The following is a 17,775-nucleotide window of genomic DNA, read 5'->3' as shown; positions in this document are numbered from 1 at the left end:
TTAGAAGGGAATTTTTGTGATGTTGATTGGTACACTCAAAAGCAATATCACATGTGCAATTTACGTTACACCCCAAAACGGCATGCGTGCGCATGCGAAACACCATATCTTCGACTTCTGGGGAAGTCGTCTACTAGTATCCCACCAGTCATTAATTACTCCGTACACGCTTCCACACTGATTGGGTCGCTGTAGTAGAGCATACAACAACGCCAATTTGGTTCGCTGTCTACGACATGCACTAATAAAACTCTGCATTCTGTAACGCCGTTATATACTGTTCCTGTGCATCCAAATAAGTCGGTCTGTCTACGCTCGTGTTCCAGTGCACTTCGCTTCATAAATTAGAATGAAACATGTCAGCAGCAGAAATTTTGCGTTCGTAAACAGCGCCCCTTAGCCCCCGTGCTAAGGACTGGCCCTCCCAATGCATGGATGCAATTGGGTCTAGTCAAAATGCAAACATCAGCTAAAATCTTAGTCAGTACTTCATGTAGCATGAACACTATTATTGTCCAGCATTATAATACCGTGAACAAAAAAACATGCCATTCACTGCTAAGTCAGCTAGCTACACACATGGAGCTCTATGCTAGACCCCCTCCCCCATATAACTTACTGAACCACCCAACCCAGTTTTGTACACATGCAGTAGTCGTGGAATATTTTCACAGATAATTTTCATATCACATTAAACCATTCATAATAGAGAAAATAGCAAAATATAAAAATAAAGCAGAGCATCATGGGTATTTTTTAGTTGACTGTGTCTTAGCCACTTTAAAATCACCTTCCATCAACCCTTCAACATAAACTTCTACAGTTTATAACACATGTTATGAAAAGTTTAAAATGTTATAGTTTGGGTGTATTTGAAGACTAAACTTTAGTTTTTTGTCATTATTAAAATGGGAATTTTGTTTATGTTTGAGCTTAACCCCACTCATAAAGACAGGCTCTTTTTTCGGATTAATAACTCGCTGTTTATGTGACTTTTTGGAGTAACCAGCTGTTTATGTGACTTTTTTTGGTGGAAAGTCAGTTGCTGAGTATTTTGGGGGTTGCACACTTTTCAAAGGTTCAGTAGTGAATGTCTTGTTTGTTTGTTTGTTCAAGGTATTAAAATGCTGGATATTGCCTTTATAAGAACAGGATGTAGTACAGAGTCTCATTGTCAGTCCATTTTTATCTCAAGAATAATGTCACAGAATGTGCTTGTATTGATTGTCAAGTTTAGTATAGTTATGAATAAGAATAGTTATGAATATAATAGTTAAATTTTCAAATGGACATCAAGTACAATGGTATTTTGGGTGATTAGCCTGGGCTCAATGTTTGCACACACTTCGTTAGCGCCCGTGATAAGGGTTTAGGCCGAATTTTGAAAACGGGTCATCTTCTATGTTCAATAACCTATTGCATTATACTATATATTATTAAGTCAACAGTATCAAGTGCATGATTTGTTGTGATTTTAAAAACAAATTAACCCAAAACGTCATATTTTTTCAAGATATATAATTCCATATTTCAAATTTTTCAAAATCTTGTATTTTACGTTTACCTACAATTGTACTGGCTTAAAATTGAAGCAAACTGAAGCGAGTGAGGAAAAAGAGGAGAGCTGTCAATCCCCATGTGCCATTACCGGGTATATCTGTGACATGAAAAAAAAAAATGACCATTTTATTCATGTAATGAAAAATAAAATGATCATTATAATACCCATTAAAAAAATAGATTGTCACCCACTCCATCATTAAATAAAAAATTACTATTATTCTGACCAGTGTAAAAATAGTGGTCATTATAACTACCAGTTTGAAAATACTGGCCAATATTTTGACCATTAAAAAATTTCTGGTTGGTATTCTGGCCATTAAAAAAAAAAGTGGCCATTACAATGGCCAGAAGTGACTTTTCAAAGGGGTCTGAGGGGTGAAAAAAACAGAGTTAAAGTGAAATGAAAAATTATTATAACCTCCTCACTAGCCTAAAAGTATGAATAAATATTCAAAAGTTGTGAAAATTAAATCTTTCCGAAACGCGACGGAATTTCCGAAAGTTATCCGGACGCTGTTTGAAGTAATCCATATTTCTTTGAGTAGTAGCTTTCGAAAAGCCAAAAATGTGATCGTTAAGACATGTACTTGGTTATTGGGCATGGTTTACTTTGAGACTATCATGAAAGGCCTAGGGTTTGAACGATGTGACATGTTGGCGACCGAGAAAGGTGTTTAAATTCTTCCTTCACACTCAGTTTACCCATGGTTACTATTAACCGTCGTTTACTTTTTTGGAAATTGTGAATCGTCTGTTGTTATTGAAAAAAGTCATCGTTCTTCTTGTTGCAATCAGTGCTACAGATCGCATTTTAACATTGCAGTAATTCACTTCTGCATTGCGTTAAAATAAATGCCTTGGACTGTTCCCCGCAGACCCTACCCATTATTTCACCGTAAATTGAGACGGTATGTAAATGGTATTGGAATAAAATGTGTGTTTGTTATGAACATTTTTGTTTCTTCATTGTAAGTGTCATGGAAATCAATGATGCAGAAGTATTATTTTCCTGGGCCTGGCATGGTGAATGAATAATTTTTTTTAATAATTTTTCGTTGTTGAAAAGATGGTTACAGTGTTTAACTCGAAAACAAAATCATCTTTTCTGAGTTAGTCCTCGAGTATAAGCTCATCCCTTACTTTTCCCTTACATGTTCATGCCCATGATCAGGGAAGTACGGTATAGTGTGAAGATTCAGATCAGTCCAGTGTGAGATGAGAGTCTATCTGACGTCGACGATCCCCTTGTTCGGATTGTAGTTTTATTTCAAATTACACGGTCTGTGAACAATCTGCTTGGTGTTCCTGTGACAATTGTCCCATGATTTGCCAGAGCAGCCCCGTGAATACATGGACGAAAATGTTTCCCCCACCACCCTACGAACTCAAGATTGCATACTCCAGCATCCAGACTTTGAAATAATTTGCACGCACAGTGCAGTACTGGAAACAGCATTTATTAGACAGTTAGTTGGCTGTCTCGATCAATCGCACATCCATAATGTTTGCATGTTGATATGCTTGTAAATAACATTAACGTAAAAGTCAAAACAACCTAGACTAGAAGTCAATTCACCAGTACAACCAACTATGGCTCCCTAAGTTGCTTATATTTACTCAGATACTATTTCGTCATCATGCTTTGTTACCTTTCCTGTTTATACATGAGGGCGTTTTTTTATGGCAAGATGGCGCAAACGGAGGTTCGCAGGTTTATGGTTTCTCATATTTAAATCATCATAACTTTGAAGATAAACATTTTTTTTTTTTTTGTGATTTTGTTACCTTTCCTATTTATACCTCATGAGGTCGTTTTTTATGGCAAGATGGCGCAAATGGAAGTCCTTCGCATGCTTATGGTTTCTCATATTTAAATCATCATTTTTTTTTTTTTTAATTTATAATCAATATACATAACTTGATAAATAAAAAAAAACACCAAATTAGGCTCTATTTAGTTCCCCTTTAAGCAATGATCAAAGACCAAGTTTTAAATTAGTGGCATTTTAAAGGGGTGGGTGCTTTGCTGAATGTGATTTATGATTTTATTTCACCAATAATAATAACAATTCTAGTAATCTTATAATAATAATAATAATAATAATAATAATAATAATAATAATAATAATAATAATAAATAATGTGACCCTGAATATTAAAATTGCGCAAAAGTGGGGATGGGCGTTTGTGTTAACACGGTTGAGCACGGTATCAACTAAAATCCTTTCAATTGAATGTTTATAAAACATCTAATTTATTGTAACATCTCTCAAAGGTTTCACCTTGCCCATATATAGTATATAAAGGGAAAATGACTTGTGGTTTACCATAATTCAAAAATGTTTTTTATCCGATATTTCTCAAACTTTTGTATTTAATCAACCTTTTGTGAAGATGTTTGTGAAATTTCACCTAAAATTGTCTTCTTGTGGTTACAATAACTTACAATAATTCAAACCCAGAAATTACACCAATCACAATGAAATGTCAACTAAATTTTGGTGTGACTAGCATGTATTATTTTCAAAATAACGGTTAAATAAAATTTGTCTAAATTAAAAACATTTGTTAGACATAGAAGTAAGTACACAGAATGAAGACATTTATACTGCTTATGCTGAACAACTGAGCTGTTATTGAAATATTTTTTCAAATACTTTAAATTAAAGTAAATATTTTGACCCCCGTTTTAGTAAATAGGTTTTGAAAAATGTTTTTTGAAATACCAAATCATGTTAAAATTTTGAGTAAAAATCAATGATTACAAAATCATTAGATAGCATGTATGGGCATCATTTGTTCTCAAAAACCAAAGTTTAAATCGCCTCTTTAATTACTTCATGCAGCAAAAGTCGATGCCAACAGATTAGTGTGACTTTAATAATAAATTAACTTCCGGGATACCATTTTTGCTACCATCCTTATTCAGGTCGGAAGTACCTTTGGTGTTCTGATTGGTTAATGGCAATTATGACCTATCAGGTCAAAGTTCACCATGGTAGGTCAACTCGTGTTCTAGAAAATATGGCAGATTTCAGCATTTTTACAACAGTTTTTGTTTTCATTAATTATAGTTAAACTATTCGTCCAAGAAAAAAAATATGAGAACTAAAAAGGCAGAATTATATGATAGATCGAAAATCTGCTAAATAATTAGGTTGAATTTCTAAAGTAGGCAAAATTGTTATGGTAGATTGTGTAGTAACCTGATATCATTTTGATTATGTGATATAAATTATTTTACCAACAGAAATTGAGAAGTATTTTTTCCATCAAAAAGTTAGCCAGTATTTTTATTGACAAATTTTGCTTAGATATATTGCTGCACAAGTTTATCTTATAATGTTCTATCAGGTATTCTTAATTCTTCTCAGCAAGGATTATTAGTGCATCATTAGTTTGGATCCATCCTAAATTTTTACTCTTTATTCAATATCCTAGATATTAATTAAAGAACAAACAAGCTTGTAATAGTTACAATGTGTCTCTTTATTCTGCTCTTTCTGAGAATGCATATTGACTATACTTTCATATTTGTTTTTAGCCATGACTTGGCATTGCAGCTACAGGAAGAAGAAAATCTACGAGCTGCTCAGATCCAACAACAATTAGAAAATCAGCAACAACAGCAGCAACAACAACAGCATCAGCAACAGCAACACCAAGCAAGACAACAGAGGAGACGTGAAGAAGTAAGTACATGTATCAAGTGATTTGATAGGAACCGTATAGTATAACACAGTCTGGTTTGAATAAATTACTACAAATAGAACTTGCCACTAAGGTATTCATTTACAGTGTGTGTATTGTGCACCATATACAGTATTTAGCATCTTTAAGTTCAACTTCAACATACATATTTTACAATAATTTAGAACACAACAAGTTAAAAGGTATTTATTTGGCAAAATTAGGAGGGGGAACGTTGCTGGGGCATACATAACAGACTGAATATAGGATAGGTAAAATCTGTCTAAGAATGTGTTTTACCAGACTACCCTCGACCATTCTCACAGAGAGCCCCCCTCCCCTATTTGAAACGTTAGCATATTAGAATGAGAGAACAGCAAAAGTTGTAGGTTGTATTGTAGCTGTAAGCTACATGAAGTAATGGTGTTATAGATGAAAACTACAACTACTATAACTGACACTTAGGGCAACAGAAGCTGTTTGGATATGGTAGTTACAGCGGACAATACAATGTGCTTGGTTAATAAATATTAACTCTGCATCTGTAATTGGGTCCAGGGCCTGTTGACAGGAAATACATCTTCAATTTGATAAATACTGGCTAAATAGATAAATAAATAAACTAAATAAAAAAAATATGCACAAACAAAATACATGTAATACATTTAAAACTATTTGGAAGCTAAATCTTGGGGGAGAAAGAATATATGGTATAAATATATATGAAGGTAGTGGTGAAATGTTGTGCGTACGAGAAATCAGAATTATGCTGCTTAAAGACATTTATGATCTAGACACATATTTAGGTACATAAATATTGTTACATAAACATTGGACTTGCATAAATATTTGTCATTCTCTTTACTTTCCAGCCGGACAAATCCTGTACATTGTTGTAAGATGGCGCTGACCTACATGCTGATGTTATGATGGAGTTGTCTTGTGTATTGATGTAATGACATGCACCTGTGGCTTGCATGAAAACCTTTCTTTTTTAATTGTGCTTGTTATTATTTTTTACTCCTATGTGCTGAAGGTAGTCCTTGTGTTTGCACTGTCTGTGTGTGAGTTTATTCCACTGGTATCTAAAGACAGATTTCATTGAACAATAAATGTCTGGAGTAATTTTCAAATTTGTATTTTTTATTTATCTATTTTGCACAATAATTAGCAAAGTTAAAATTTTTATAGATATGTTTTCAAAAAAAACTTATCATGAAATTTGATATATGGGTGCTTTTGAATGACCAGTTCAGTTTTTGGAACATTTCAGTTTGTTATTTACCTAATTTAAAAATGTTATGAGTATATGTCAGAGTACATTAAAGAACTAATGATTTTTCCATGAAAGTGCTATACGATTTTTTGGCTGATAATCAACAGAGCTGTGTTTATCAATAACTAAATTTGCATGACAACTAGCAGATTTGCATGTTATAATTACTAAATTTGCCAACAAGCCAATTTCTAGTTTTCTTCCAGGTATATATTTTGATGCACTCTTTGATGACATTAATTATAGACTCAGAGGTAAATGTATTTTTACATAGTGGTTTATAAAACTGATTATTTTTGTGGCAATGTATGCACAATAAATAATTTGCATAATTTAGGAACGTTTTTAAATTCTCTGCTGCATCTCAACAACCAATAAGTTTCACTTACCAGTAACTGAAATGATGTCATTAACTTATGTATACGGACCTATGACCTATCAACTTAGTCCCAACATTCCTTACAATTCAGTCACAGTCCTAGTAGAGTGAATGTGATTCAGTGCAGAATTTCAGTTCTCTTAATTTGTAATTAATTTATTTTTAGTCCCCGTTTGGACGCAGTCTGAAAACATGGACTTATGCTTTGACCTCTGTGCGTCCATGCGTGCGTGCATCTGTGCGTCCGAACCTGTATCTTAGAAATGCCTGGACCAATCACAATCAAACTTCACACATACATCATACATGATATTATACATATACACATCAATTTGTTTCACGATCTGATTCAAGATGGCCGAATGGCAGCCATTTTTGTTCTAAAAATCATCAAAATCAAGCATTTCTCAGCTGTTTACAGATGGATTTTGTTTAAACTTGGTATATACGTTGGACATTATAGGACCTTGATGCACATCATTTTGTTTTTCAGATAAGATTCAAAATGGCCAACTGGCAGCCATTTTGTTTTAATGAATGTGGTTCTAGTGTCATATCTCTGACTTGCTGTGACTGATTATGTTCAAATTATAAATATTCATTATACATCATGTCATAGATATACAGATATATTGGTTTGACGATCCTATTAAAAATGGTCAAATGGTGGGCAGTCAGTGAATATCAAGCATTTCTGGCATTTCGATTGGATTTTGTTCAAACTTGGTACATACAGTAGACATTACGGGTTCCTGATGCACGTTATTTTATTTTTTAGATTCGATTCAGAATGGCTGACTAGTGGCCATTTTGTTTTAATGAATAGGCTTCTAGAGCCATATCTCTGACATGCTTTGACTGACTATGTTCAAATTTTATATATTCATTATACATGTGTTCAGAAAATCCCGGGAAAAAGTTAGTATGTACGGTGGAATAAAAATGTTGATGAGCCTACTGCACGCGGTATTCAGCCAGTGTCCCATGCAAGTACTAATCACGCCCGATGCAGCTTACCTTCAGTGATCGAACGAGAACTGGTGTATTCTGCAATGGTTTGGCAGTAGGCTGAATATTCGTCGGAATTGGATGTCATTTAATGCTTCCGATGCAGTTTAACATCAGTGATCGGATGAGAACTGGTGTATTCTGCAATGGTTTGGCAGTAGGTTGAATATTCGTCGGAATTGAATGTCATTTAATGCTTCGGCGAGACAAAAAATCCTGGGAAAAAGTTAGTATGTACGGTGGAATAAAAATGTTGATGAGTCTACTGCACGTGGTATTCCCAGCCGGTCTCCCATGCAAGTACTAACCACGCCCAATGTAGCTTAACATCAGTGATCGGACGAGAACTGGTGTATTCTGCAATGGTTTGGCAGTAGGCTGAATTCAATTGGTTACATTCAATCTTTGCCTTCACTACCTCAGCACATAGGAGTATTTTTTATCTACTTTGTTTTGAAACTTTTACACCTTGTTTATATTTGTTATGTTTTATTTTATTTTTTGTTTTTAAGCCATAAAAAAAGGTGTTGCTTCTCGTCCCAGTGAAAATGATGCAATTTTTAATTTTGTTTTGCATTAAGATTATCAATATTTCAATAACAATTATTGAACACTCATACATTATAAGATGATTTAGATTCACGAAACATTTTCTAAAACCGAAAATAAACATTTCCAGATTCTACCATATGTGCTGCACTTCACCAATATGGAAAATTGATTGAAAAAATGTGTGAGGCATGGGTTTCAAACTGGTGGTTGTGTGATAACAAGAAGCAAACCCTTTTTTTTGGCCAGTTATAACATCCCACAAGAATCATTCATTTTTATCAACTGTGGTAAACGAATATAGTTTACAGTGTTAGTGTCTGGCATTGGTGATATTAACATAATAGATCTGACAGAACATCAGAAATATTATTCTGAAGATTATTGTACATCATAGGTATATGGGCCTGACTGTTCCACTAACACCATCAAGAAAGACTGTCATTCCTGTCAATTACATGTTAAAAACTTGAGTGAATAAGCTCACTTATTTGTCTTTGTTATATTGATTATAGTCTGTATTTATTATTAGTCCCCGTTCGGACGCAGTCCGAAAACAGGGACTTATGTTTTGCCCTGTGTGCGTCCGTCCGTGATCACCTGTATCTCGAACATGCATGGACCGATTAAGTTCAAACTTCACTCATACATCACACATTATATGGGACATATGCACTTGCATTTTTTTCATGATCCGATTAACGATAGCCGAATAGCGGCCATTTTAAGGCCGAAAATGCATCAAAATCGCACATTTTCACCATTCCGGACCCGGATCTCAGTTATGCATGGACGGATTTTGTTCAAATTTGGTACATACATTAAACATAATAGGACCTTGATGCACGTCATTTTTTTTTTGGATCGGGTTCGAAATGGCCGACTGGCAGCCATTTTGTTTTAAAGAATTCAGTTCTGGATCCGTATCTGAGACATGCTTGGATTGATCGAGTTCAAACTTCACAGACACAAGGTACATCATGTCACAAATATGTATGTGCATTTGTTTCATGATCTCATTAACGATAGCCAAATGGCGGCCGCTTTAAGGCCGAAAATGCATTGAAATCGCACATTTTCACCATTCCGGACTCGTATCTCAGTTATGCATGGATGGATTTTGTTCAAATTTGGTACATACATTAAACATAATAGAACCTTGATGCACGTCTTTTTTTTTTCGGATCAAGTTCGAAATGGCCAACTGGCGGCCATTTTGTTAAAGAATTCAGTTCTGGATCCGTATCCAAGACATGTCTGGATTGATCAAGTTCAAACTTCACACACACATGGTGCATCATGTCACAAATAGATATGTGCATTTGTTTCATGATCTGCTTAACAATAGCGGAATGATGGCCATTTTAAGGCCGAAAATGCATCAAAATCACGTATTTTCACAATTCCAGAACCGGATCTCAGTCATGCATGGATGGATTTTGTTCAGATTTAGCACAATGTGTTGTACATATGCAGGTGCATTTCGGTCATGATCTGCTTTGAATGTATATGTCACTCAAATATGAATGGAACGGGGACGTGTCATTGACAATGACTTGTTATTTATATGTTTTTATAACAGGATATTTTTTTTTGAGCTTTGTTCACTTCAGCATTATAAGTTGAATGAGGTCACAGTGAAATGAAAGTTTATTTAAATCTAGTGGTCACACTCCCTGAAATGTCACTATAGAAATAATCTGTTTTCATGCATATTGGGGCGGAAGGGGGCATAATTATTACTTTGCCATGTGTTAATATTGATAGTTTAGGTTTTACAATCAAATACATATTTGTAGTGCTTCTTGTATATTTTTGTTCATCATACATTCTTGAAATCATTATTTCAAAAACTTTCAAGATGCTTCACCATATTTGTACAAAATGTAATTTACGCACTCTTTCAGTGACTCAATAAAAATGACCATTTGTCTGCCATTTATTTAGGCCGAGAAGGTTTATCATGTAGATGTCCAACTTCAAAGTCTCCTTTTTTTCTGTATAGATTTCTGTCACAGATGTGTTATTTTATGAATTATAAATTATTTATTTCACTCTATATTCCACTGAGTAATAAAGCTGTCTATTGTCATCTTCTACATTGTGTCAATCTTATTGCACATTCACAACCACTATTTCATAACGAATATATAATCATTTCATTTCAAATGAATTAAAAATTTGAGAAAATTGATGCTGTGATGTTTCTGATAAATAAGTGTGTGTAAGAATTCATGTCCACACTAATTTCTAGCCTTATAATGTGCCCTCTATTTACCATATCATCTGAGGGCACTATTCTTCCAGTACATGAAATGATACTTTGGCCGAAGGTACTACAACATAACTATGATGTACATAAAATATGCCTATACAGACGGTGTCAAGTGGTATACATAAAATATGCCAAGGCAGTTATGTTTGTTTACTGTGAGGTTGTAACTGCAAACTGAAAGTTGTTGCACAGTCGACGTGAAATTCTAGTGACACAGTGTTACATAGGGCTTCATTTCACCTTCATATCCTGCAAGAACAAGTGTGTAAATGTTAATGAAAGGTGATCATACAATGTGTCACTAGAGAAGTTTACTACATAGTAACAAAGCAATAATGGCACAAACTAAAAATTATAGTTGCTGAAAAATGTTCATCAAAATCGTTTATATGTTTTTCTTTGTGCTTACAAAAAAAATGTACCTTTCGTTTCATGTAACATAAATAGTTACTCCAAATAAATACAGCCGTGCCGACATACAGCACTCTATGTTGAGGTAAAACTAACAAAAAATTGACAGTCTGAAATAAAAAACATATACTGTGAATTAGATTAGTATGTAAAGATGATTTCAGGATCTGAGCAACAATGTTGTGTAACATAATAGAAAATAAATTACACTTATACACTATTCCAATTATTTACACGCCACAATTCGCAAACTGATATTGTTTTTAATTTTCATGAATGCTCTCTGCAATACACTTGCTTTATAAATAAATAAATAAATCGTGCCCTGCTGTATGGGAGTCAATTCTGAGTTGTGTCCCACCTGTATGGGAATCCAATCTGAGATGTGACCCACCTGCATGAGAATCCAAACTGAGAAGTAACCCACCTGTATGAGAATCCAATCTGAGATGTGACCCACCTGTATGGGAATCCATTCTGAGTTGTGACCCACCTGTATGGGAATCCGTTCTGAATTGTGACCCACCTGTATTGGAAATCAATCTGAGAAGTGACCCACCTGTATGGGAATCCATTCTGAGTTGTGACCCACCTGTATTGGAATCCAATCTGAGACGTGACCTACCTGTATGGGAATCCAATCTGAGGTGTGACCTACCTGTATGGGAATCCATTGTGAGTTGTGACCTACCTGTATGGGAATCCATTGTGAGTTCTGACCCGCCTGTATGGGAGTCAATTCTGAGTTGTGTCCCACCTGTATGGGAATCCAATCTGAGACGTGACCCACCTGCATGGGAATCAAATCTGAGATGTGACCCACCTGTTTGAGAATCCAATCTCAGAAGTGACCCACCTGTATGAGAATCCAATCTGAGAAGTGACCCACCTGTATGAGAATCCAATCTGAGATGTGACCCACCTGTATGGGAATTCAATCTGAGAAGTGACCTACCTGTGTGGGAATCCATTCTGAGTTGTGACCCACCTGTATTGGAATCCAATCTGAGACGTGACCCACCTGTATGGGAATCCAATCTGAGAAGTGACCCACCTGTATGGGAATCTAATCTGTGACGTGACCCACCTGTATGGGAATCCAATCTGAGACGTGACCCACCTGTATGGGAATCCAATCTGAGATGTGACCTACCTGTATGGGAATCCATTGTGAGTTGTGACCCACCTGTATGGGAATCCAATCTGAGACGTGACCCACCTGTATGGGAATCCAATCTGAGACGTGACCCACCTGTATGGGAATCTAATCTGCGACATGACCCACCTGTATGGGAATCCAATCTGAGACGTGACCCACCTGTATGGGAATCCAATCTGAGATGTGACCTACCTGTATGGGAATCTATTGTGAGTTGTGACCCACCTGTATGGGAATCCACTCTGAGACGTGACCTACCTGTATGGGAATACATTGTGAGTTGTGACCCACCTGTATGAGAATCCAATCTGAGACGTGACCTACCTGTATGGGAATCAATTCTGAGTTGTGTCCCACCTGTATGAGAATCAAATCTGAGAAGTGACCCACCTGTATGAGAATCCAATCTGAGATGTGACCCACCTGTATGGAATTCAATCTGAGAAGTGACCTACCTGTATGGGAATCCATTCTGAGTTGTGACCCACCTGTATTGGAATCCAATCTGAGTTGTGATCCACCTGTATGGGAGTCCAATCTGAGTTGTGATCCACCTGTATGGGAATCCAATCTGAGACGTGACCCACCTGTATGAGAATCCAAACTGAGACGTGACCCACCTGTATGGAAATCCAATCTGAGAAGTGACCGACCTGTATGGAAATCCAATCTGAGAAGTGGCCCACCTGTATGGGAATTCAATCTGAGAAGTGACCCACCTGTATGGGAATCTAATCTGAGACGTGACCCACCTGTATGGGAATCTAATCTGAGACGTGACCCACCTGTATGGGAATCCAATCTGAGACGTGACCCACCTGTATGGGAATCCAATCTGAGTTGTGACCCACCTGTATGGGAATCCAATCTGAGACGTGACCCACCTGTATGAGAATCCAATCTGAGAAGTGACCCACCTGTATGAGAATCCAATCTGAGATGTGACCCACCTGTATGGAATTCAATCTGAGAAGTGACCTACCTGTATGGGAATCCATTCTGAGTTGTGACCCACCTGTATTGGAATCCAATCTGAGTTGTGATCCACCTGTATGGGAGTCCAATCTGAGTTGTGATCCACCTGTATGGGAATCCAATCTGAGACGTGACCCACCTGTATGAGAATCCAATCTGAGACGTGACCCACCTGTATGGAAATCCAATCTGAGAAGTGACCGACCTGTATGGAAATCCAATCTGAGAAGTGACCGACCTGTATGGGAATACAATCTGAGAAGTGACCCACCTGTATGGGAATCCAATCTGAGAAATGACCGACCTGTATGGGAATCCAATCTGAGACGTGGCCCACCTGTATGGGAATTCAATCTGAGAAGTGACCCACCTGTATGGGAATCTAATCTGAGACGTGACCCACCTGTATGGGAATCTAATCTGAGACGTGACCCACCTGTATGGGAATCCAATCTGAGACGTGACCCACCTGTATGGGAATCCAATCTGAGTTGTGACCCACCTGTATGGGAAACCAATCTGAGACGTGACCCACCTGTATGGGAATCCAATCTGAGACGTGACCTACCTGTATGGGAATCCAATCTGAGAAGTGACCCACCTGTATGAGAATCCAATCTGAGAAGTGACCCACCTGTATGAGAATCCAATCTGAGATGTGACCCACCTGTATGGGAGTACAATCTGAGAAGTGACCTACCTGTATGGGAATCCATTCTGAGTTGTGACCCACCTGTGTTGGAATCCAATCTGAGACCTGACCCACCTGTATGGGAATCCAATCTGAGATGTGATCTACCTGTATGGAAATCCATTGTGAGTTCTGACCCGCCTGTATGGGAGTCAATTTTGAGTTGTGTCCCACCTGTATGGGAATCCAATCTGAGACGTGACCGACCTGTATGGGAATCCAATCTGAATTGTGACCCACCTGTATGGGAATCCAATCTGAGACGTGACCTACCAGCATGGGAATCAATTCTGAGAAGTGACCCACCTGTATAGGAATCCAATCTGAGAAGTGACCCACCTGTATGGGAATCCAATCTGAGACGTGACCCACCTGTATGCGAATCCAATCTGAGAAGTGACCCACCTGTATGAGAATCCAATCTGAGAAGTGACCCACCTGTATAGTAGTCCAATCTGAGGCGTGACCCACCTGTGTGGGAATCCAATCTGAGACATGATCCACCTGTATGGGAATCCAATCCGAGTTGTGACCCACCTGTATGGAAATCCAATCTGAGACGTGACCTACCTGTATGGGAATCAGTCCTGAGATGTGACCCACCTGTGTGGGAATCCAATCTGAGACATGATCCACCTGTATGGGAATCCAATCCGAGTTGTGACCCACCTGTATGGGAATCCAATATGAGACGTGACCTACCTGTATGGGAATCAGTTCTGAGATGTGACCCACCTGTTTGAGAATCCAATCAGAGAAGTGACCCACCTGTATGAGAATCCAATCTGAGATGTGGCCCACCTGTATGGGAATTCAATCTGAGAAGTGACCTACCTGTAAGGGAATCCATTCTGAGTTGTGATCTACCTGTATGGGAGTCCAATCTGAGTTGTGATCCACCTGTATGGGAATATAATCTGAGAAGTGACCCACCTGTATGGGAATCCAATGTGAGATGTGATCTACCTGTATGGGAATCCATTGTGAGTTGTGACCCATCTGTATGGGAATCCAATCTGAGTTGTGATCCACCTGTGTGGGAATCCAATCTGAGATGTGATCTACCTGTATGGGAATCCATTGTGAGATGTGACCCACCTGTTTGGGAATTCAGTCTGAGAAGTGACCCACCTGTATGGGAATCCAATCTGAGATGTGACCTACCTGTATGGGAATCCAATCTGAGATGTGACCCACCTGTATGGGAATTCAATCTGAGAAGTGACCCACCTGTATGGGAATCCAATCTGAGACATGACCCACCTGCATGGAATCCAAACTGAGATGTGACCCACGTGTATGGGAATACAATCTGAGAAGTGACCTACCTGTATGGGAATCCATTCTGAGTTGTGACCCACCTGTGTTGGAATCCAATCTGAGACGTGACCCACCTGTATGGGAATCCAATCTGAGATGTGATCTACCTGTATGGGAATCCATTGTGAGTTCTGACCCGCCTGTATGGGAGTCAATTTTGAGTTGTGTCCCACCTGTATGGGAATCCAATCTGAGACGTGACCCACCTGCATGGGAATCAAATCTGAGATGTGACCCACCTGTTTGAGAATCCAATCTGAGATGTGACCAGCCTGTATGAGAATCCAATCTGAGATGTGACCCACCTGTATGTGAATACAATCTGATTTGTGACCTACCTGTATGGGAATCCATTCTGATTTGTGACCCACCTGTGTTGGAATCCAATCTGAGACGTGACCCACCTGTGTGGGAATCCAATCTGAGATGTGAACTACCTGTATGGGAATCCATTGTGAGATGTGACCCACCTGTATGGGAATTCAATCTGAGAAGTGACCCACCTGTATGGGAATCCAATCTGAGATGTGACCTACCTGTATGGGAATCCATTGTGAGTTGTGACCCACCTGTATGAGAATCCAATCAGAGTTGTGATCCACCTGAATGGGAATCCAATCTGGGACGTGACCCACCTGCATGGGAATCCAATCTGAGATGTGACCCACTTGTATGGGAATCCAATCTGAGACGTGACCCACCTGTATGGGAATCCAATCTGAGACGTGACCCACCTGTATGGCAATCCAATCTGAGTTGTGACCCACCTGTATGGGAATCCAATCTGAGACGTGACCCACCTGTATGGGAATCCAATCTGAGGCGTGACCCACCTGTGTGGGAATCCAATCTGAGACATGATCCACCTGTATGGGAATCCAATCCGAGTTGTGACCCACCTGTATGGGAATCCAATCTGAGACGTGACCTACCTGTATGGGAATCAGTTCTGAGATGTGACCCACATGTTTGAGAATCCAATCTGAGAAGTGACCCACCTGTATGAGAATCCAATCTGAGATGTGACCCACCTGTATGGGAATTCAATCTGAGAAGTGACCTACCTGTATGGGAATCCATTCTGAGTTGTGATCTACCTGTATGGGAGTCCAATCTGAGTTGTGATCCACCTGTATGGGAATATAATCTGAGAAGTGACCCACCTGTATGGGAATCCAATGTGAGATGTGATCTACCTGTATGGGAATCCATTGTGAGTTGTGATCCATTTGTATGGAAATCCAATCTGAGTTGTGATCTACCTGTATGGGAGTCCAATCTGAGTTGTGATCCACCTGTATGGGAATCCAATCTGAGACGTAACCCACCTGTATAGGAATCCAATCTGAGAAGTGACCCACCTGTATGGGAATCCAATCTGAGAAGTGACCCACCTGTATGGAAATCCAATCTGAGATGTGACCCACTTGTATGGGAATCCAATCTGATACGTGACGCACCTGTATGGGAATCCAATCTGAGACGTGACCCACCTGTATGGCAATCCAATCTGATTTGTGACCCACCTGTATGGGAATCCAATCTGATTTGTGACCCACCTGTATGGGAATCCAATCTGAGGCGTGACCCACCTGTGTGGGAATCCAATCTGAGACATGATCCACCTGTATGGGAATCCAATCTGAGTTGTGACCCACCTGTATGGGAATCCAATCTGAGACGTGACCCACCTGTATGGGAATCAGTTCTGAGATGTGACCCACATGTTTGAGAATCCAATCTGAGAAGTGACCCACCTGTATGAGAATCCAATCTGAGATGTGACCCACCTGTATGGGAATTCAATCTGAGAAGTGACCTACCTGTATGGGAATCCATTCTGAGTTGTGATCTACCTGTATGGGAGTCCAATCTGAGTTGTGATCTACCTGTATGGGAATATAATCTGAGAAGTGACCCACCTGTATGGGAATCCAATGTGAGATGTGATCTACCTGTATGGGAATCCATTGTGAGTTGTGATCCATTTGTATGGAAATCCAATCTGAGACGTGACCTACCAGCATGGGAATCAATTCTGAGAAGTGACCCACCTGTATGAGAATCCAATCTGAGACGTGACCCACCTGTATGGAAATCCAATCTGAGAAGTGACCGACCTGTATGGAAATCCAATCTGAGAAGTGACCGACCTGTATGGGAATACAATCTGAGAAGTGACCCACCTGTATGGGAATCCAATCTGAGAAATGACCGACCTGTATGGGAATCCAATCTGAGTTGTGATCCACCTGTATGGGAATCCAATCTGAGACGTAACCCACCTGTATAGGAATCCAATCTGAGAAGTGACCCACCTGTATGGGAATCCAATCTGAGAAGTGACCCACCTGTATGGAAATCCAATCTGAGATGTGACCCACTTGTATGGGAATCCAATCTGAGACGTGACGCACCTGTATGGGAATCCAATCTGAGACGTGACCCACCTGTATGGCAATCCAATCTGATTTGTGAC

At 38.7% G+C, this 17,775-nt stretch overlaps 2 protein-coding genes and 2 pseudogenes across 2 annotated transcripts in view; 1 reads left to right on the top strand and 3 right to left on the bottom strand.

Annotated features, from left to right (window-relative positions):
- The window catches only part of LOC100372753 (ubiquitin carboxyl-terminal hydrolase MINDY-2-like), a 54,934-nt gene extending 44,372 nt beyond the window's left edge, over positions 1-10,562 (top strand). The window contains exons 8-9 of the mRNA XM_085501546.1: positions 5,108-5,255; positions 6,126-10,562. Of these exons, the coding sequence (XP_085357672.1) occupies positions 5,108-5,255; positions 6,126-6,152 (175 nt within the window). The 3' untranslated portion in view covers positions 6,153-10,562. The remainder of the gene's footprint in view (positions 1-5,107; positions 5,256-6,125) is intronic.
- Positions 7,860-7,977, bottom strand: LOC144355144 (5S ribosomal RNA; annotated as a pseudogene).
- On the bottom strand, positions 8,176-8,295 carry LOC144355142 (5S ribosomal RNA; annotated as a pseudogene).
- Positions 10,491-17,775, bottom strand: part of LOC146740971 (mpv17-like protein) — a 77,724-nt gene continuing 70,439 nt past the window's right edge. Inside the window, exons 3-4 of the mRNA XM_085501548.1 lie at positions 11,163-11,261; positions 10,491-10,989 (exon numbers count right to left, since the gene is read on the bottom strand). Of these exons, the coding sequence (XP_085357674.1) occupies positions 10,972-10,989; positions 11,163-11,261 (117 nt within the window). The 3' untranslated portion in view covers positions 10,491-10,971. The remainder of the gene's footprint in view (positions 10,990-11,162; positions 11,262-17,775) is intronic.

This window comes from Saccoglossus kowalevskii, chromosome 7 (genome assembly GCF_978046115.1).
Source record: "Saccoglossus kowalevskii chromosome 7, keSacKowa6.1, whole genome shotgun sequence".
NCBI classification, from domain to species: domain Eukaryota; kingdom Metazoa; phylum Hemichordata; class Enteropneusta; family Harrimaniidae; genus Saccoglossus; species Saccoglossus kowalevskii.
This window is presented reverse-complemented; position numbering and strand designations above follow the sequence as displayed.